This window comes from Peromyscus eremicus, chromosome 8a, assembly GCF_949786415.1.
Source record: "Peromyscus eremicus chromosome 8a, PerEre_H2_v1, whole genome shotgun sequence".
Lineage (NCBI taxonomy): Eukaryota > Metazoa > Chordata > Mammalia > Rodentia > Cricetidae > Peromyscus > Peromyscus eremicus.
Window position 1 is genome coordinate 29484208 of NC_081423.1, and position 21645 is coordinate 29505852.

Consider the following 21645-nt stretch of genomic DNA (forward strand, 5'->3'; position numbering starts at 1 on the left):
CCCTGAAACATTTATAATTTTTCAGGGTCACCTTGGTGGGGTGAGAGACAAAGAGATTGATGTGAGCCAAAGTCCAAGTTGGTCTAAATCAGTCAGTCAGTCTGTCTGCCTGCCCGTCTGCCTGTCTGTCTCTCTTTCATTCTCTCTGTGTGTACAGATAACATGTTTGTGCACATTCATGGGGTGCATGTAGAAGCCACAGGTCAGCCATGGGTGTTGTTCTTCTGGAGCTGTCCATCTTGTTTTTTTGAGGCAGCGCCTGTGTTCGAGAGCTCACCACGTAGGCCAGGCTGGCCAGAGAGCTCCAGGGATCCACCTGTCTCCACTTCCCAGTACAGGATTGCAAACTTGTGCTCCCTGCCCCTGTGAGTCTGTAAAAAGCATGGTTTCTGGGGACTGAACTCAGGTCTTCACGCTTGTCCAGCAAGCCCTTTACTGACTACACTATCACCTCCACCCCATAATCCAAGCCTCTTAACGAAGGGATGATTTTGCCTTCCCTGCCTCGGTATGCTTTGAACTCTTCTTGGTTAATATGAGCACAGCACTTTTCCCATGTCTTTCCCTTGTCCTTCTTAGTTACTATTCCTCTGCTGTGATGTAACACCATGACTGAGGCAACTTACAAAAGGAGGCATTTAATTGGAAGCTTGCTTACAGCTTCAGAGGGAGGGTTAGTCCATAGTCACCATGGCGGGGGGTTTGAGTAGGCAGGTGGGCAGGCAATGACATTGGAGCAGTAGCTGGGAGTTCTCACCTGATCCCCAGACAGCAGGCAGAAAGAGGGAGCCAGAGCAACACAGGGCCTGGTGTGGGCTTTGGAAACCTCAACGCTCACCCCAGTGACACACTTCCTCCACAAGGCCACATCTCCTAATCCTTCCCCGATAGTTCAGCTAACTGGAGACCAAACATTCAAATACATGAGCCTGTGGTGAGCATTCCCATTCAAAACACCATGCCTTCTGGCTTCTCAAACCCTGATTAGAATTAGAATGCCGGTGTAATGTAATGGGGGTAATCCAGGCTGCCATGGACCAGAGCCTGGCTCCTTCTATTCTCTGAAGATGTGTGCTGGTTAGCGTTGTCAGCTTGACTGAGTCTAGAGTCACCTAAGAGACAGGGCTCTGAGCACATGGGGAATTATATTGATTGTATTGAGGTGGAAAGGCCCACCCACCATGGGTGGCACCATTCCCTGGGAACTGTGTTAGTAGAGGAAGAGCTGAGTGGTGACATGCATTCATTGCTCTTGGTTTTCTTGTGATGGGGACAATTTATTTTTTTTTGTCTCCAGTTTATTTTCTTGAATGTGATGTGACTAGTGGCCTCAAGCTCCCCATGCCTTGATTTCCCTACTACGATGGGTGTACCCTTGCACTGTGAGCTGGAATAAAATCTTTTCTCCCTTCAGTTGCTTTTCCAAGGGTATTTTTTTTTTATCAGAGAAACAGGAAGAGACGTTAAGACACGGTGTAAGCTTTGCCAAGTCCCCTAACCTTTGTGAGTCTCATGTTCCTTATCCATAGTGTAGAGCTAACAGCGGTGATCATGCATAGAATTCAGTAACATGATGGACCTTAAGGAGCTTTTAGTGGCTGGCGCACTGTGGGAGAGCAATAAATAGCCGCTATTGTTTGTATTTTGCAGGGTCAGAAAAACAGTGAAGAATGATGTAAGAGGGAATTCCCCAGAGTTGATTCCCAAATGTAACAAGAAGAGTTGACCTTAAAACCCACTGCCCCAGGGAGGAAACTCATTTCTGCTCTCCAGCCATGCCCAGTTTGACCTAACTGTATCTCAAACATGCAGTGTAACAGCCATGTCCTGTGTGGGCCCAACTGTACCTTTTTCTGGGCCTGTAGAGTCAGTTTGGGCAGGACCTCATGGTGAGGCCTGAACCTGCCTGATAAGGCAGTTGGGATCGGCTTTCCAGTTCCGGCTCTGTCTCTTCCCTGGGCCTGCAGCCAGGGCTGCCTGCATAGCCAGGAAGGATGTGCACCTCGTCTTTTGTCTCCAGCTTATTTCTTCTGGCTGCCCTTCATTGGGAACCAGGGAAAAATCAATGGGAGGAAGCTGTCCACTGCCCGGTGGTGGCCTCACAAGGACCCTTGCAGAGTTAGGGAAACTGGGCATTTGGAAGACGTTGGAGACGTTATAGACTGTGAGGATCCCTTTATCGCCAGGCTGTCGGCCGTAAGAGAACAACAGCCCCGGGAGTGATCTCTTACCATGAACTTCATGTATCTCATAGATTTGTTAACTCTGTTTATTTACCCAAATGGAGTCCTACCGGGCCCTTGATTTTATGACCTATTTTATTTCACTTGGAAATACAACATGGGCATTATTAATGTTATTTTCAGGCCAAAACTATATAAGTATTAAAGTTATAGGGTTTTTTAAAAAATGAGATCATATTTAATATATGATTTTGTACTTTAAATTATCTGTTGTGCTGGCTAGTTTTTTGTTAACTTAGTAAAAACTAGAGTTACTCAGGAAGGGGGAAACCTTACTTGAGGAATTACCTCCATCAGATTGGCCTGTGGAGCATTTTATTGATTAATAATTGATGTGAGAGGACCCAGCCCACCATGGGCGGTGCCACCTCTGGTAGGTGGTCCTGGGTTGTATCAGAAAGCAAACTGAGCAAGCCGTGAAGAGCAGGTCAGTGAGCAACTTTCCCCGGTGGTCTATGCTTCAGTTCTTGCCTCTACATTTCTGTTCATTCCTTGACTTCCCTTCACAGTGGACTATCAGTGTAAGCTGAAATAAACCCTTTCCTCCCCAGGTTGCTTTTCTTTATGGTCTTTATCACAGCAATAGGTATCAAACTAAGACATTTGTCATCAGGACAAATTTTTCCACATTAACCCTTTGTAGTGCTGTGTGTGTGTGTGTGTGTGTGTGTGTGTGTGTGTGTGTGTGTGTATGCGTATGCAAGAGCATGTGTGTATTATGATTGGTATGTGTTGTGTGTGTAGTATGTGCAGGTAAATGTGTGGGTGCATGAACCCGTGTATACAAATGAGAAAGCCCAAACATGATGTTGAGTGCTATCTTTTAGCTTACACTTTATAGGATGTGTTAGTTAGGGTTTTTATTGCTATGAAGAGACACCATGACCATGGCAATGGCAACTCTTATAAAGGAAAGCATTTAATTGGGGCTGGCTTACATTTTCAGAGGTTTAGTCCGTTATCATCATGATGGGGCATGGCAGTGTATAGGCAGACATGGTGCTGGAGAAGGATCTGAGAGTTCTGTATCTTGGGAGTTGAGAGTTCTATAACTTGATCCACAGGCAACAGGAAGTGAACTGTGACTCTGGGCATAGCTTGAGCATAGGAGATCTCAAAGCCTGCTCCTGCCCCACCAACTTCCTCCAACAAGGTCACACCTACTCCAACAAAGTCATACCTTTTAATAGTGCCACTACTTTGGGGGCCATTTTCTTTCAAACATAGGATCTTTCTTTCACTGACTGAACTGGAAGGATGTTGGGTGAAATCTTCTACTATCTTACACTTTGTAGGATCCCTTGCTGAACTGGAAGGATGTTGGGTGATATCTTCTATTATCTTACACTTTGTAAAGTCCCCTACTGAACTGGAAGAACGTTGGGTGGTATCTTCTATTATCTTACACTTTGTAGGGTCCCCTACTGAATTGGAAGGATGTTGGTGATATCTTCTATTGTGTTACACTTTGTAGGGTCCCTTACTGTACTGGAAGGATGTTGGGTGATATCTTCTATTATCTTACACTTTGTAGGGTCCCCTACTAAACTGGAAGGATGTTGGGTGATTATTTTCTATTATCTTACACTTTGTAGGGTCCCTTACTGAACTGAAAGCTTGCTGTTCAGTCTAGGCTGGCTGGCCAGGAAGCTCTTAGGATCCTTCTGTCTCCTGCCCACAATGTTGGGTTTGTAGGCATGCATATCTCTGTCAGGATTTTTACATGGGTGCTGGGGATTTGAACTCAGATCCTCATGCTTGCAGATAGCTAGTGCTGTAACCCACTAGCTATCTTCCCAGCCCATTTTATTCTTTTTAATGGAGACATAGGATTCCATAGTGGTTATTGTGGATCAAAAATTACTGTTTTTCTATTAAGGAAGAATGAAATTTCTGATTTCTTGTTACCACAAATAACGCTACAGTGGGTATGTGCAAGTCTTTAAGTGCTTGGTAGATATTTCTATAGGATTGATATCTATCAACAGAATTAAGATCATGTGGTGGTTATGTTTAAAATTTCTTAAAATTTTGATAAATCATACTTTTCATTCCATAGGTGTCTGCCCAAAGAGTGTACCATTTCACTTGTGTATGGTTGAGTGTAAGAATATATTATGGATATGTTTTCATATGTACTTATGATCATTTAAAATGTCTTTATGATATATTGACTAAATATATCACAGTTGTCTTTTAAGTTTTAATATTAGTTTTTTGAGAGTTTACTTATTTATTTTTATTTTATTCATATGAGTGTTTATCTGAATGCATGTCTGTATACCATGTGTGTGCAGTGCCCATAGAGTCCAGAAGAAGGTCATTAGGTTCCCTGGGACTGGAGTTATGAATAGTTGTAAGCTGCTGTGTGGGTGCTGGGAATTGAATCTGGGACCTCCGGAAGAGCAAGCAGTCAGTACTATTAACCACTGAGCCCTCTCTCCAGCCCCTTACAATGAACTCTTAACAGTTCTTAAACTGAGAAATGATCAAGTTCACAAAAATAATTCAATAAATCCTCAAAGGCTTGCTGTTTTTAATTGCTTTTCTCATAGCTATGATGAACTACCTGGTAAGAAGCAAGTTGTGGGAGAAAGGGTTTGTTTTGGCTCTCAGTCTAAGGGGATACAGTTTACTATGGTAGGGCGTTGATGTCATAAGATGAGCATGAGGTGATCACATTTGGGTCTGTAGTCAGGAAGCAGAGAGAAATGAATGCTGACTGGTGCTCAGCTTTGTTTCTCTTCCTCCTGCTCCTCTTCTTCCTCCTCCTCCTTCTTCTCTTTCTCCTCCTCCTCCTCCTCACTCTCCTCTTTCTCCTCCTTATCCTTCTTCTCTTCTTCTTTCCTTTTTATTCAGTTTAGGATCCTAGCCTATCTTCTTTCTATTTTTTTCTTCTTTTTTATTCAGCATGGGACCTGAGCCCATGGGTGGGTCTTCCTTCCTTAGTTAAACATTCCTGGAAACGTCTAGATATGCCCAGAGGGTTATCTCCTCAATGATTCCAAGTCATGTCAAGTTGACAATGAAGAATAACCACCGTGATCCAGATTCAGCAATACCCAAGATGCCTGGGTTAATTTCATCTCCTCTTATCAGTGGGCATTCAGGTTGCACTTGCCTTTTCTTTTTAAGGTTTTATAAGCAGTGCTGGGCTGGGTAGTGTACTTGTAGTCTTTGGAAGGTGCTTTCCTGACTGGTAAGAACCAAGTCAAGGGAACTTACAAGTAACACATGTATACAAGAAGGCAAATTGCCTTTGGCCTCTTTACACATTTACATCCTTTTTACATACATCCTCACCCATGGTTTTGAAACCCAGGCTCACCTACCTTTATTTTTCAAATAGCTTCACATAAAACCTACTGTGTGTCCCCATTTAAAGCAACTAGTTTGCTGTTTTTCAGTTGGGCAGCTTCCACCGTAATCTAACCTTGGAGACGTTTCCGTCATCCCGGGAAGAACGTATTAGCAGTGTCACAGATTGAATTGAGTTGTTATCTGCCCACATCCTTACACTGGAGCCTGGGTTCCCAGTTACTCAGAGTAATCTTATTTGGAAGTTGAGTCACAGATGTATTTTGTTAAGATGAATAAGGTGGACTCCTAATGCAGTGTGACCGGATTCCTTGTTGAAAGGGGAGTCAGGACATAGGCATGACCATGGGAAAACGTCATGCAAAGAATTGAGTTCCAGTGCCATAAGGCAAGAACCAGGCTGGGGATGCCCCTCCCATAGTGCCTCCAGCCATCAGAGGGAACGCGGGCCTTCTAACACCAGACTATGGTAATACCCTTCTGGTTTTGAGTCACTTCATTTGTAGTGCTTTGCCGAGGCTGTCCTTCCTCCTTTCTCTCCCTCATCAGTCTGTAAGTCATAGACCTCAAGCTGCTGATTCTAGATTTGCCTAATCTGGGTGATTCCTGGAAGACTATGAGGCAGTCTGTCCTTCTCTTCCTCTCTCCTCCCCCTCTCCTCTTGTCTGCTCTCCCTCTTTCCTTTTGTCTTTTCCCCTTTCCTCCCTCCATCTATTCCCATCCACCTCTCTGACACAGTTTCTTATGCAGCCCAGGTGGGACTCACTATGTAGCCAAAGCTAGCCATGAGCTCTGGATCCTCCTTGCAGCCCCCTCCTAAGGGCTAGAACAACAAGGATGTACCATCCCATCTGGCCTCTGTGCTCTTTTCTAATTTTCTAATTCACTTAGGTTAATGTTTCTGAGGTTTATACTTGGTGCAGTATGTTTTAGTATTTTATTTATTTGTTTATTTTTTGGTTTTTTGAGACAAGGTTTCTTTGTGTAGCTCTGGCTGTCCTGGAACTCGCTTTGTAGACCAGGCTGGCCTTGAACTCACAGAGATACATCTGCCTCTGCCCACTGAGTGCTGGGATTAAAGTTGTGTGCCGCCGCCGCCGCCACCACCACCACCACCACCTGGTTCACGTTTTAGTATTTTTAAAATTGCTATATATACAGTATTCCATCCTTCATATATACCACCTTATAATGACCCATTCAGCTACCAGTTGATGAAATGTCCCCTTTGAGCCTCAGCTAACTTTCTGCTCTTTGAGGACCTTGATTTCAGGGGCTATTGATTGAGTACCTCTGTGTATAGTCCTGTGCTAGGTGCTGTTCTCGGGGGACAATAACAAAGCAGAGTTGAATAAAGTGCTAAAGAGGCAAAAGGAGAGAGGGCATCTCTGTCTGTGATGGGGTCCTGGGAACCTTCCCTGAGAGGGTCCTTAGAGCTCAGTCTGTGAGGATGAGGGACAGCTTTGGATGACATAGGGAGAAGGGATGAATGGGAGAATGAGAGAAGAATCCGGACTGAGAAGATACTCTATAAATATTTGGTCTCGATCAAGGAGAACTCAAGTCCTAGTCATCTGTTTGGAATCCAGCATCCCTAAGTAGCCTCATTGTTGGAGATAGCTTACTAGTGATGTGTTAAGGTTGGGGAAGGGAAGGTTGGTTTCTCCTTCCATGTCTGGGCTTCCAGAAGATTCCAGTGAATCAATTTTAATTGTTTTTGAGACAGGGCATCTTATTGTCCTGGATTTTCCAATTGTTTTGAGACAGCACATTTTATTGTGCTAGATCTTCCCAGGTATCTGGCCAGTGAGCTCCAAGCATCTGCCAGTCTTTGCCTCTGTGTAGCTTTGGCGCCTGTCCTGGAACTCACTCTGTAGCCCAGGCTGGCCTCAAACTCACAGAGATCCGCCTGCCTCTTTCTTCTGAGTGCTAGGATTAAAGGCATGTGCCACCACCGCCGGGCCACACTCAGGTTTTTTAAAATGTGTCTTCTGGGGATTGAACTCAGGTCTTTGTGCTTGCCTTGCAAGCGCTTCATCTACAGAGCCATCTCCTCAGCCTTCATTAAGAGTTCTGCATTTCATTTTTCTCTCCTTCTCTCCTGTCATTCAACAGATACCATGAGTGCCAACTATGTGGCTGGGTGTCCTTGGGATAAGTAGTGACAAGAACAGTAGTCCCTGCCATCGAGGGCCTTGGGGTCTAGTGGAGAACAAGCTGGGCTTCGAGCATGGAGAAAGCAGAAGGTGCTGTTAGGAGAACTGTCCTAGGTCAAGGTCTTGGAGGCTTCTAGGAACAGTAAATAAAGAAGAAGGATGGTGTGGTATAGTCTGCTCAGTGATGGTTAAATGTGTGCAGCTCGTCCTTGTAAGAGAAACAAGGGCCCAAAGACTAAGTGGGAGATGCAGAGATACTCTCTGTGGTTAGGACAGAGCAAGGGGGAAGGAAATGAAGACAGGCCCAGGGCTGGGGGTGGGGGAGACAGATGATGAGTCGTCCCTGAAGGGACTTGCGGGCTTTTATCTTGTGAGCAGTGGGAAGTGATAGACGAGGCAGTTAGGATAACTCCAAGTAGTTTTAGGTCTGATATGAGGACAAGGTGGCCCATATGGAGGGAGGAGGATGAGTGGCTGAGAGATTTGTAAGATGGAGTCATAGAGATTGGGAGATAGGGCAAATATGGTCTGAAAGAGAGGGTGGACGGATGCAGGGACCATCTCGTGATTTTCAGCTTGAGTGATGAGCAGGACAATAGTGTCACGTCCCTGCGTTTGTCCTTAGCTTGTGGTGGGACCTTGAATAGGCCATGTCCTTATTCAGATCTTGGTTTTCTCATTAGATGAAGATAATGATCGCTAGTCATCACCACGTGTCCCTGCACATGTAGAGGCCAGAGATAGATAAGAGTTCTCCTTCTCTATTGCTCATTGCTACCTTGCTTCTAAAGATGGGTCTCAGCAAGTTGGGAGCTCACCAGTGGTCTAGACTGTCCGGCCAGCAAGCCCCCAGACACCCTTCTGTGTCCCTGACTCGATCTGAACTCAGGCTCTCGGGCTTGCACAGCTAGCCCATTGGCTACTGTGCCATCTCCTCAACCCTTCCTCTTATAAAATTCTAAGTTCTTTATTTCTCAGGAGCAGGGGATTCTCTGCCTCTGCCTATCCAGCAGTACACGTTTCACTTGGGGGCCTCTCTGGGGGTCTCAGATTGGCTTTAGTTGCAAACAGTTATACCATTGAGTGGGTGGAGCTTGGACAGGCACTCAGCTTCTTGACCAAACTGGGTCTTTTCAGGTCTTTATGACTCAAGGGCATAAGGCTCTTTTCTAGTCTCTTCCATGGCTTCCATGTGCCCCCATGATCCCCTCCCCTCCCCCCAGGGGACGTGTTCGTGGAAAACTGGCAGGGGCCTCATATTCTCTTGCATCAGCCTCCCTTGAGAGAGGTCCAGATGGGCCAAGTGGCTATAATGGCTGCATTATATCAAGCATGGTTTCTTTTTTTCAAAACCTTCTTTCTGGAGAAGGGAATTCTGGGAAAAAGGATTCCTTTGGAGGGATGAAGGAAAGGGTGATCTAAGCTTGGGAGGACTAACAGGGGCCCTGTTTCTGAAGCTCTTTATTGCTTGACTTAACCAAATCCTAGGGCTTACACATGAATGCAAAGGTCAGACTAGATCCTTAGGTATGTGGTGTAGAAATGTGACTGGGAAGAGTGGAGCGAGGGACACGCTCTTGGTGTCTAGACCAGCCTCACCCTCAGCACCCACACAATCACACACGCATACACTCACACACAGGAATACGTGTGCACATATTTTGTAAACAACTGGTTAGAGGAAACTGGAAATTGGTTATCTTACCAGTTCTAAGAAGGAAGGAAGGTGGGTTGTGAAATGGAGACTGACTTGAGGACTTGCTGGTAAGACCTACCTTCACGTGGCCCAGCAGCTCTTCATGAGTTGCTAAGGGTCCTAACTCAACTCTTTTCTGGTACTTTCATGACTCACCTCCTCTGATCTTCATCCTGGGAGAGGCAGGTCTCCACAGGGTTGGAAATGCTACCTACCTCTGAGGGCTGATTCTCAATCCCCTAGCACAGTGCCTGGCACATGACTGGCCTTGGTCAATATTTGTGGGGTGAGTGGGGTTGCGGTTATAGGATCCGGGACCCAGAAGAGGTCCTGGAGTACAGCCAAGCACTTAAAAGTGTGTGATGAAATCAGGACATGAGGAACACAGGCTTTCTACACCCTCTTACACTGCCTCCGATACTCAGTAGGAATGAGGTTGAGTGAACATCCTTCTGCCCAACGCCTGACTTAGCCACCCCTAGTATTTCACATACCCTTGGGTATCAAGACTGCTGGGTTTGGAAACAAATTAGAACCACCATGTTGATATGTTGCTTTTACTCTTTTCAGATCCTTTATCTGTAAATGAGGAAGACTTGAACAGAGAGGGTAGGGTATGAAGATTGTTTTGTTGTGGTAGATTCCCTGGCTTGCATGCTAATTCTATCCCATGAAAAAGTTTGTGGAAGGGATATGGGTGGCACTCACTTGGTTTGGGCAGGATCAGGGATGATAGATTCTTTGAGAGCATCTGCTGGGTGGGGCCTCTGGTATGGATGGATGCAGGTGTCATTTTCCAGGACATTTAGATGCCAGTCCTGACTTGTGACCCAGTTATTTGGCTGAGTAAGAGCAAGCGCCTTGACTGATTCCCAGGAACCCAGTCAGTAGTGTAGTGAGAGAGGAGCATTTCGCTAAAGCAAATTAGGCCACTCTCATCCCTAGAACTTGGCCCAGATGCCAGGCAGGTTGGGACAATGATCTCCTGTGGTCCAGGAGGGCCCTTCAAGTTTTGATGCTATTCACTCTTGTTCCGAGATGCTAAGAATCGTGGGGCAGGTTTAGAATAGTTCCTGCGTATTTAACCAGAAGCACACAACTTTGAGGCAGGTAAGTTTGTGGTCTTCAGGTATCCACTTTGTTTTTTTTTTTCAGGGTCAGATACACCTGGTCCCCTCTTCCACAGGTCTTCAAAGGTCTGATGATCTCATGGAGACTGCTTTCCTCCATTTCCCTGGGGCTCATTCTTAAAGCCTGTCTTCATAGTATGGCCATCTACTTCCCTCTCCCCCATTTGCAAACACCCTCCCCCCGTCCACCTCCCTCACACCCTGGTACTCCCCTCCAGGCCTCTGTGGTTTCAGCTAATCTAATGAACAACTACTGTGATTATTTACCAAATACTGGTTACCATACAGGTTGCTATCAGGGAATAGTTCTCGCTCTTAAAAAATTTTGTATTTCTGAGGACATTTAATTTCTCCGAACCGTTCTTAACCAATCATTTCCAATAAACGTCCAGGATGGGCTATGTAGGGTGTCTTATCAGTGAGCTATTTCCTGGGCCCCTCAGGTCTGCTGTCAGCTAAGCTTGCCTGATCCTGAGATAGCAGCAGCCCTGTTCAAACAATGGATAGTCATCCTCCTAGCCACAGCCAAGAGAGAGACACGGAGAGGATTAAAAAAAGATCCCGCTGGCCGAAGGATAAATAGTGCTCACCCAGACATCAGTTGAGCACAACATAAAAAACAACACACAGGACCAGGAGCTATTCAGGGGGGTGTGACGTCTTCAGTGACCAAAAGGTACAATGGGAAGCTGCTGGTGAAGGGGAGTGTTGCTTTAGTGCCTTGTTTAGAGATGTCCTTAATAGGAAGCTAAAGACAACATACCCACAATTTGGGGCTTTTGAGAGCTGGGCTGGTGAGTGGCACCATCTTGCTTCCAGGGTTGCTTTGGAAGCTGGTGCCCTAGCCAACAGGGATGCTCACCCAAAGGAGTCCTTGGGTGGGAGGAGGGCTCAGCTCTTCACTGTGGGAGCAGCCTTCCAGGGCCCTTCTGCTCCCTCACAAAGGAATGCCTGTGCTTGTGAGCCCCTGGACTTATCAGTGCCTTATTTGGCAGTGGGGCTGAGCCCTTTACAAATCTGTTTCCATTCCTTAAGAGTCAGAGGAAGACCAAGCAGAGTGCTGGTTTGGAAAACTTGCTTCTGAAAGCGCTCTAGCTGTCTTTTCCTCCTTAGTTTTACCCTTCTGGAGAACCAAAATAAAACAAACAACAACAACAACAACAATAACTAACAAATTTTTTATTTTGTCCATCCAAAATGTGAACTAGGAGAGGCTATTTCATTAGAACGGCACTTCCTGCTTTTCAGGAATATGTCCAGTGCCAGGGAGTCCTGGGTATCACCATTTCCATTTAATGGAAATCCGGGAAGCTGTGGCTATAGCTTGATGGTAGAGTGCTTGCCCAACATCTGTGAAGCCCGGGCTTTCACCCCAGATTTGTGATCAATATACCTGCTCCCTGGAACACTTCAGTCCCAAACAGTGTGGATTAGAGATACTGAATGTGCAGCACAAAAGGATTGCTGAGTTGCAGTTGTTAAATTAGACACAAAACTGGTTAAACCCTAGGGGCCACGAAACAATGGCCTTTAGGGTTATCTTTTCTATTGAGTGGAAATATTTGCAATTCTCTAGTCCCTTACTAAGCCTTTACATGTGAATATCTAAGTCTACAGGGTTGTGTGAGAGCTACATAATTCACTGTGAGGAGTGGCTGAGGCCAGGGCCTTTGATGGGGCTAGAGAAACTTAGCTGGACCTCCTAGAGTCTGAGTCTTGACAGTTTGTCCCCTCCCTCAGAGTCCTTGTGTGAGGTTAAAAGGAACCAGAATCATCCTTGCCTTGTTTCATGTCTTGGAAAGACAGTCCAATGCAGTTGGCACTCAAGCCAAAGCATTCTGGGTGTGGCTGAGGTGGGTGCCATCAGCAGCCTTCAGGCCTCACCCAGGAATACAGTTGGACACATTTGTAGACAATGTCCCACTGTAGTGTCAGAAGCAGGGACACCCCTGGTTCCCTCTCTGGTGGGTTGGGATCATTGTTAGATTTTCTTTTTTATTTATTTATTTTTTTGGTTTTTCGAGACAGGGTTTCTCTGTGTAGCTTTGCGCCTTTCCTGGAACTCACTTGGTAGCCCAGGCTGGCCTCGAACTCACAGAGATCCGCCTGGCTCTGCCTCCCGAGTGCTGGGATTAAAGGCGTGCGCCACCACCGCCCGGCTAGATTTTCTTTTTTTAAACCCACACATAAAACAGTACCTATTTCTAGGTCGTTTTTTTAGGGTTTCTCTGTGTAGCCCTGACAGTCCTGGAACTCTCTCTCAGATATTCACCTGCTTCTGCCTCCCGAGTACTGGGATTAGAGGTGTGTACCACCACTGCCAGCTTGTTTTTAGATTTTGTGGGGAGATGAATAGAAGACTAGGAAGGGAACATAAAAAAGTTAAAACGAACCTAACAGAGCAAGATAGTTCCCAGAGCATAAAAATCCATCACCTGGAAAAACCATTAAAGACGCAGATTTCTTACTAGTCCCTTAGAGAATAGAATTCTCAATGGAGCCGGATGGGTTCTGGGGCTTCACATTGTCTTTTTCACAGCCTTTCCAGGTGTTGTAGAGTGATTGGACCAGAGTCTGTGACCTTAATAGTGTGAGGGGAAAAACCCAAAAGGCAGCCATGTGACTAACTTGGACAGGGTGAGGACCACCCCCTACCCCAGGTCACGTAATAGGGGGAAACAAATCTGCGACTCCATGTGTCCAGACACTTGGATCCCCTCAGAAGGACTAGATAGACCAAGGGGAAGGGCAGCAGTAAAAATAGCCTGGGAAGGAGCAGGGAAACATTTGTTCATGCTAAGCATATGGGAAGAGGTTGTTTTTCAAGGTGGCACGGAAATCGTTCTCACTTTGTACCAGTTTGCTTATCTGATGCTGGAGGAGGGTGGGTTGGGCACCAGGAAGAGGCTGTGTAGATTCATCTCAGCCTGTGTGCTCTTTGCTCCTGAGAGGAGGTTTTAGCTGGGAGAACCACCTGAAACTTCTGTCGCTAAAAAGTTCTGCAAGAGTGCTGGTGGGCCTTTGAAGGCTGCAAGCCTTAGGAATGTTCATCAGAGCTGTTTCAGGCTGCATGCATTGGGACTTGGCTGCCCTAGCCATTTCAGGTTGCCATGGTGGATTCTGTTCTTCCCAGGAGAGTGCCTGGGGGTGGTGAGGAGGGTGCAGCATAATTTCTTAGGTTGGCTTAAGGAGACTCAGGGTGTTTTTAACGTTTTTTTATGGATTCTCTGTGGACCTCACATTTTTAAAAAAGCTTTATTATTTTTCTTTATGTGAATGAGTATTTGCCTGCATGTATTATATGTTCACAATCAGCATGCCTGGTACCTGCAGAAGCCAGAACAGGGTGTCTGATCCCCTGGAACTGGAGTAATGGTTGTGAGCCACCATGTGGGGGCTAAGAGCCTAACGTGGGTTTTCTGAAGAGCAGCAAGTGATTTGAAGCATGGAGCCATCTCTCCAGCCCCAAGATGGAGGTTTTGTTTGGGGACTTTGGGGTTGAGTGACTAGGGTTTGGCCTCCCTATTTAGGGCTTGCGTGTCGTCTGCTGTCACCACCATGATGACTGAGACACGGCAGAGACCCTTCTGCTACTCTCTGCTGGCCCATGGGCTCCTTAGTGCAGAATGGACCAGACTTGGAGGCAAGAGAAGACAGCAGAAATGGTTTTTCTCTCAAAGCCAGTGGTGGAGGGTGGAGGGTGGAGGATGGGAAACTTGGACAGTCTCCCCCTCATCCTGGCTCTCCATAACCCACAAGTCGTTTCCTGAAAACCCTACCACATGCCAGCGCTAAGAGACAGTTTCCTGCCACCATGTTGAGCCAGCCCCCTATCAGAGAGATGAGAGAAAGATGTAGTTGGAGAAGGGACAGCTGGCCACTCAGCCTCCATGTATGCGGTCTCCTCTCTGGGAAGATGACAGCACCTTTTGTCCTGAGCACAGTGCCAGGGTCCCCCTGCCTGGGCACATGGGCATATTCAGCCTTTGCTTGGGGCCAGCAGAGAGTCTTTGGAAACAATGCTTTGCCCCCAGTGGTAAAATTGTACAGCTGATGATGAAACATGACCCCTTTGCTTCTAGAAGGAGGGACCTTCCTGGCCCGCACCCGTAGCCCATGTAGGGAAAGGGGCATTTGGATAGAACTAGCTCAGACGTTCTTGCTCATCTGCCATCTTGCTCCTGCCCTGTGCTTAGCTTATCCCATGGCTCTTCTCTGCAGACACTCATATCCAAGCGGGCATAGTTGCCTTGATCATGACACGCTATATTACCAACCTCAGGGCCACTACCATCATCACTTTTGGTATACAAGTTCTAGGCAATGGGTTTGTTTTTATGTTTTCATCTCAGAGACTCAGAGCAACAAACCGCTTAAAGAGTCTGCCTCACAGATGTGGGGTTGAAATCTAGCTCCAACCATGTGGTGGTCACTTACAGTTTCCTGACCCCATGTCTACACAGTGGGAGCGGTAGGAATTCCTACCTCTCAGGTGTGCTATGAAGGTGCAGAAACAGCCCAACTTAGCAGTTAACTGGGGAGGGGTAGTAAACTCATGGGTTTGCATCGATCCAGGATGTGGTGGAGGCAGGAAGGAGAGGGGACTCGGACAGGCAGACATGTATACACATTTCTGAAGTTTGCTCAGAAACTTGCGGTTTAGAGTGTTGGTTCTAGGCTCGTTTTTGTATCGGGATTACCTGGAGGGAGTGTTTGTTGAGACAGAAGGCTGAACTCCAGCCTCAGTTTCTTTTTGATTTGGTAGGTCTGGGGTGTGGCCCCATACTTTGCATTTTGCATGTGGTGTATGCTTGGGTACCTGTTCATGTGGTGGCCAGAGGTCAGGGGTTTTTCTCTATTGCTTTCCACCTTATATTTTGAGACAGGACCTCTCACTGTCCTGATTTCTGTAAGACTGGCTGGGCTGCAAGTTCTGGGAATCCTCCTGTCTCTGCCTTCTCAGCACTGGGTTTAATGGACATGTGCTACTATGCTGGGTTGTTTTTCCTTCATTGATGGGAATCAGGTCCTCGCCTGATTATGCAGGGAGCCTGTTATCTCCTGAGCCCTCTCCCCAGCTCCTAACTTGTATTTTTTAAGTAGACCTTGTTTAGAAATGGTGGTTAGGTGGCCAAGGGAGCAGGCTGTATCCTACAGATCTGGATTCTATGGACAGGATGAAGCCAGTGGGTGCTGGAGACAGAGAAGTGATTTTAAATTCAGGGTGAGAATCTTACGGGAGGACATGAGGTCAGAACTGGAACGGGTAGTGGCAGGAGCTCCCAATCTCTGGAAGCTTCTCTTGTTGAATGGCTATCTGGTAGGTTCTTATACTAAGTAGGAGGGTCATTCATTCATCAATTCATTAATTCACTCATCCACTTATCCAGGATAAATGTGTATTGCCTGCTTTTGGAGCTAGTCGGAGCTTTTAAAGATAACATTTTTGTTTTGTTTTGTTTTGTTTTTTTTGTTTTTTTGAGATAGAGTTTCTCAGCTCTGTCTGTCCTAAAACTCACTTTGTAGACCAGGCTGGCCTCGAACTCACAGAGATCCACCTGCCTCTGCCTCCCAAGTGCTGAGATTAAAGGTGTGTGCCACCAACCACCCGGCCTACTTGATTTTCTAACAAACTTTAAATGCTGAGGGTCTGAGAGTCCCATGCTGATGAAGACAAACCCCCAGTAAGCTGCAGAAAAGCCATCTCCTGAACGAGTGTGGCTGTGAGCCTGTGAGTGTGCATACCACAAAGGCTCACTTTGGATCACTCTCTTTGGCTCATCCCCACCCTCACCCCTTTTGGCTCATTAATGTCACCAGATAAGTGATCCCTCCCCCCACGCCCCGTTAAGACATGGAATAAGCTTAGAGCATATTTACCTTAAGTGCATTTCCTGTGGGAAAATTTACATCTCTTCCCTGGCACCCAGGATGCGCCATTAAACTCTGAACTCCTGACCAGCCATCCATTATGCAGTCTGTGAAAACAACCCAGGAAATGGACCATAGGAATGAGCTAATTGCTTTTCATCTTCTCTCTTCAGTGATGTATGGAGTGGATTAATAGCTGAGGAGAGACACAGGAGAATCCATTCATTTTTTTTGGGTTCTTCCACGATAACCCTCATTAAAAGCAATAGTGAGGAACTAGGGAATGTGGCTCAATGGCTGAGAATACTTGCCTGGCACTCATGAAGCCCTGGGCTCAATCCTTAGCACCTAGAAAACGGGGCATATTGTCACTCATTTGTACCTGTAATCCCAGCATTGGGGAGGTGGTGACAGGAGGATCATGAGTTCAGGGCTCATCTTAGGCTACATAATGACTTCATGGCCAGCTTGGGCCACATGAGACTCTGTTTCCAAAAGTTAGAATAAAATAAATGTCATGATGGTAATCATTCATTTCTACCCAGTTCCACTCTACTGTGCTTGGTGTTCAGCTTGCTATCTGTATCATCATGTGGTTTGATGTGGTGGGTGTATTGCCCTTGTTCATGGGAAGAGGAAACCGAAGAGAGGGGAGGTGACCAGTGAGTGGCTGTAGAGACAGCCATGGCCAGAGCTGGAATCAAGGCCTGTCTTTCAGATCCCAGGCCATGCCCCAAGCCGTTGGTGTGCTGAACTACCCAGTAACTTAGACCAGTTAGCTGTATCTTCCGTGTAGTTAACTTGTAAGTACTGGAAGACACAAGCAGGCTTAAGTGTGGAGCCTCTGTCCTTGTGAGACTTACTGTTGAATTCCTTCTGACCCACGAATGACTCCTCTCTGACTGTCTGGATGCTACACGGAACATGGGCTTGAGATTCCTCGGGGCCAGCTGGAGTCCGTGTTTTTCTGGTTTTACACATCCCTCTTGGGTTCCTCTGCTTCTCCTCAAGACTGAATGCTAATTCTTGACTCATCTGCCTTCTGACTGCATCCTGGGGTGGGAAGAGCCCAGCCTCGACTTTGGAGCCATATCCTTTCCTCTGGGGAGTGTCACCTCGTCCAAAACCTAGTGTCCCTTTGGAGTCCATTGGCTGTTCTTTCTGGCCTCAGCCTGTGTTTTCTTCTGAACGGACTTTTGAATTAGGTTTCCTGTTTTCAAAATATTTGATAAGTATTTTTTTTAATTGCAGCAATATGTAACTTGCCTTGTGAACATCTGCTTTCTCCCGAGATAATCACCATTGACAAAGGACTCTGGGTCCTGCCAGCTGTTTTCAGTACATGCATTTGGGGTACATTTAGTTTTTTACTCAAATGGACTTGAGAATACATATGTTTCTGAAATGCCTTGTGACTTTTTAGATTTTCCACATTTATATATAAATATGCATTTCTTTTTACCACACTTGAATTTCTGATATCTTGTCCCATTAGAAATCAGAAATCACTCTCCTCCCTGTCCTTGAATTTCTGGGTATCAGTTCTGTTGTTAGTTGAAACATCTGTTTGGTTCTCTTATTTTTCTTTCTTTTTTTTTTTTTTTGGTTTTTCAACAAGGATTTCTCTGTGTAGCTTTGTGCCTTTTCCTGGAATTCACTTGGTAGCCCAGGCTGGCCTCGAACTCACAGAGATCCACCTGGCTCTGCCTCCTGAGTGCTGGGATTAAAGGTGTGTGCCACCACCACCTGGCCGGTTCTCTTATTTTTCATATGACTTTGAGAGAAATTCTAGGAACCCTGTTCTGTATCTTCTTTGGTGATAGGTCCTTAACTTCAGCTTCAAAGGGTCTGTGGCAAGAGAGAAAACAGTATCTCATAAAGAAAAAGTGAGACACCCATGCTAAAAGTTAGCATATACAATATTGGAAGGATCAGTTGACACTCACAGTAGGGTCCCCTGACCCTGGGATATTGTGGATGTGTTTGCATGTACATCTTCTCAGGACCCAGAAAAACAAATCAAGAGAGTACAGGCTTAGTACTGTCTACTCCATCTGACTGGAGTGATGATCTCTGAATGTAAAATCAATGACACATTTCCTTCTGGTTTTCTTTTCGTTCCTTGGTTCCTTAGCGGCCACCCAGTTTCTTCTAGCTGGAGCAGCCTTTCCTGGTTCAGTTAAAGTCACTGGCCCCATCCCCAGGAAGACAGAATCTAGCTATAAAGATGCAAATGTCTACTCTTATTTCTTTCAGGCACCTTTTTGCTCCAGCCTACACAGAAACCTGCTACACGGCAAGTGGCAACCCTCAAACCACCCCGCTGAAGTCTGAGGTGAGCCAGGCAGACACATGTCCGTCATCAGCTCTGGACTGGGTGCTGCTCTTCAGGGTGGGGGAAATGAGTGATGGAGGTGACCTATTTTCTGAAGGGCTTGTTTCCTCTGACTGAAGACCTAGGGCACAAACAGAAGCTAAGTCTATTGTCTCCTAGCTGTTCCCTGTCCTTGGTTGGCAAAAAAATGATGACGCAAACAGATGGAATGTTTGAGGGTAATTGCCTTGATTAAAATCCATGTAAATCATTACGAAGTACGCATATCATTAGTCCTATGTTAACTAACCATATATTAAGGGTCTTTAAAAGGAATAATTTACTCATTGTCCTGTCATCTCTCCCAATTAGATTCTGATTAATCTTTAAAAAAAAAAGTTTGAAGTCTGTGGAGTTTTCATCACCGTGCACACAAATTTATATTAACATCATACCATTTTAATGCAGTCGTAAACCATCAAGTTTTTTTTTTGAGATGGGGTCTATTTAGACCAGTCTGTCTTCAAACTCATAGATCTCCTCTTCCCTCTGCCTCCTTAGTGCTAGGATTAAAGGCATGCACCACCATACCCTGCTCTACTGAGCCTTTTAAAATTTTGCTGTTGTTTTAATACTGCACATTTGCCCTTCAGAGTTGTTTTTAGTAGGAAAGTTTTGCACATCATCAAAGAGTCATCATTTTGAAAATGGTTTTACATCTTTATTTATTTCACTGTACCCTACTGGTAGGTATTTAAGATAGTAAATTCTACCTGATGTATGATTTGTTGGCTCTCCGTGGTGATTTCTGTTAGAATTCATAGGCCCAGAGCAGTGGATCTCAAGGAGGAGTGATTCTTTTTCCCCTGGCATTGTACACTTACAAATGCTTGCTGATTGCTGGATGTTGTTAGCATCTCATGGACAGAGGACTGAGAATCTGGAAGCACCCCATTGGACATAGAGCAGAGCCTCATAATAGATTTATCCAGCCATAGTCCAACCAGTAGTGCCTCAGTGGGGAAGCCCTGGACCAGACGAGGCTTCTGAACCTGGGCTCATGAGATGTGATGGTAAGGGGAAGAGCATGAACTACATGGACCTTTTGTGTTTGAGGCTTCTGAGGCAAGAGATCTGATGTCTGACATGGAGGAGAACAGGAGAGGTTCCTCTGCTCAGGATTCCTCTAACAGTATCTATGGAAATAGATTCCCATGTAACATGTTCCTCAAATATCTCTGCTGCTGTGCAGATGTCCGACAAGATAGTTACTGTCAGTTACTAGCAGGTTAGCTTAGTTTATCAGACTCCCTGGAATGGAGAAAGGACTTTTCCTTGAGTTTGGACTCCTCTAAGAGGCCTACGGTAGAGTAGCTGGATAGCTGGAGGGGGATGCTCTGTTGGGTTGCTGGATGTGCAGGTCAGTGGGACTTCTTCCCAAGGGTTTCTCAGGTGGGAAAGAAGTTGGAAGTGTAGCCAATGACAGCAGTGGGCAGACTGGGCTGTATCAGGGAAACTGTCCCGTTGTGACCCACAGCTCCTCAAAGCCCCTTGGTCCAAACGTTTCCCTTCTTCAGACTTCTGTTCTCTGCTTCCAGGAATAGGGACAGGCAAAGGGTTGGGTAAGTGCCATGTGGAGAAAGCCCATAGCCACGACCATTTCGCAAAAACACCCTTGTCTGAGTTCAGCCCCTCCCATTTCCATACCCACAACTCAAGAATGGGTCTCAGTGCACAAGTTTACTATGAGCTCATGCTTCCTGCTGTGAAAGCCCCCTGGGGTGGCCCCTCAGCCCCAGATGCTGCGGAATGCAATGACTTCATGGCTGATCTGACTTGCTCTTTGTGCTCTCTAGGCTGTGCACCAAGCAGAGATGTGTTAAGGGTCTTTCAGAGAAGAGCAGTAGGAGAGGATGTCCCCTGGTCCCCTGAATCCCCCTCCTTCCTGAAGGCCTTGCTGGCTAAAGCACATCCTTGCAGAACCATGGGCCAAGATCATTGTTTTCTTCCATCCACTACTCTTAGATTCTTGCAAAGTCCCCACCCAGGCCCAGGGGGCTCCCAGTCAACCTCATTCGGAAACTAAGAAATCAAGGAGAAAGCGGAGTGGAATAAACCATAGCTGCTCTTGGCCTAAATGCTGAGGACTGTACTCTGCCTTCAAACTTAACAGGCATTCTGGGAATCTTATCAAGATTCATTAGCCAGCCCTGTAGGTTATAGCCCTAATCTAGGTCAGGTTACTGGGGAACAGGTCTGGGGATGTGTTCCAACAGCAAGACTTACAGGGTTTGGGATCTGAATCCAGAGCTGCGGTCTTGGCTTTCACTAGCTCTATGGCCTTAATCAACCCTTTGGACTGTATTGAGTTATTTTTTGTTTTGTTTTGTTTTGTTTTGTTTTTTTTCAATCTCAAAAATTGGTTGTGCTGGTAACTGACTCAGTGCTGTGGAAGGGTAAGACGAGTCACTGATTTTTATGGGACTTTATAAATATCATTTCTAACCCTGTATTTTACAGCTGAGGGGACTGAGAAGTGGAAATTGTAAGTTGGCTATGCTTAAAAGTGTCGAGACCCGGACGAGAGCTTGTCCACTTGGTTGCTAGAGGGTAGAAGAACTTTGGAAAGAGAACCCAGCCGGGTGCCGAGTCTGCCTTGGTTGGCAATGGTAGAAGATTGGGTGCAAGGCCAAGTTGCTGGGGCCCAGGGTTCCACTTCACTGTGTCACCAAAGCTCTTTACATCTATCTGCTCTTAGCCTAAAAGCTGAGGTCCCTTAAACCGATCTGCAGTTTTCCCCTTTAAACTCGTGGGAATAATATCTGTTTCATAAAGCTACACTCAGAATTAAAATACAAATTTAGCCCATGTTGTCAAGTGGTAGGAGCCTACTGGCTGCTAGTAAGAGTAAGGGACA

At 46.0% G+C, this 21645-nt stretch overlaps 1 protein-coding gene across 1 annotated transcript in view; it reads left to right on the forward strand.

Moving 5' to 3' along the window:
- The window catches only part of Adam19 (ADAM metallopeptidase domain 19), an 89165-nt gene that overhangs the window by 17907 nt on the left and 49613 nt on the right, over positions 1-21645 (forward strand). Inside the window, exon 4 of the mRNA XM_059270391.1 lies at positions 18671-18749. Coding sequence (XP_059126374.1) covers positions 18671-18749 — 79 coding nt within the window. The remainder of the gene's footprint in view (positions 1-18670; positions 18750-21645) is intronic.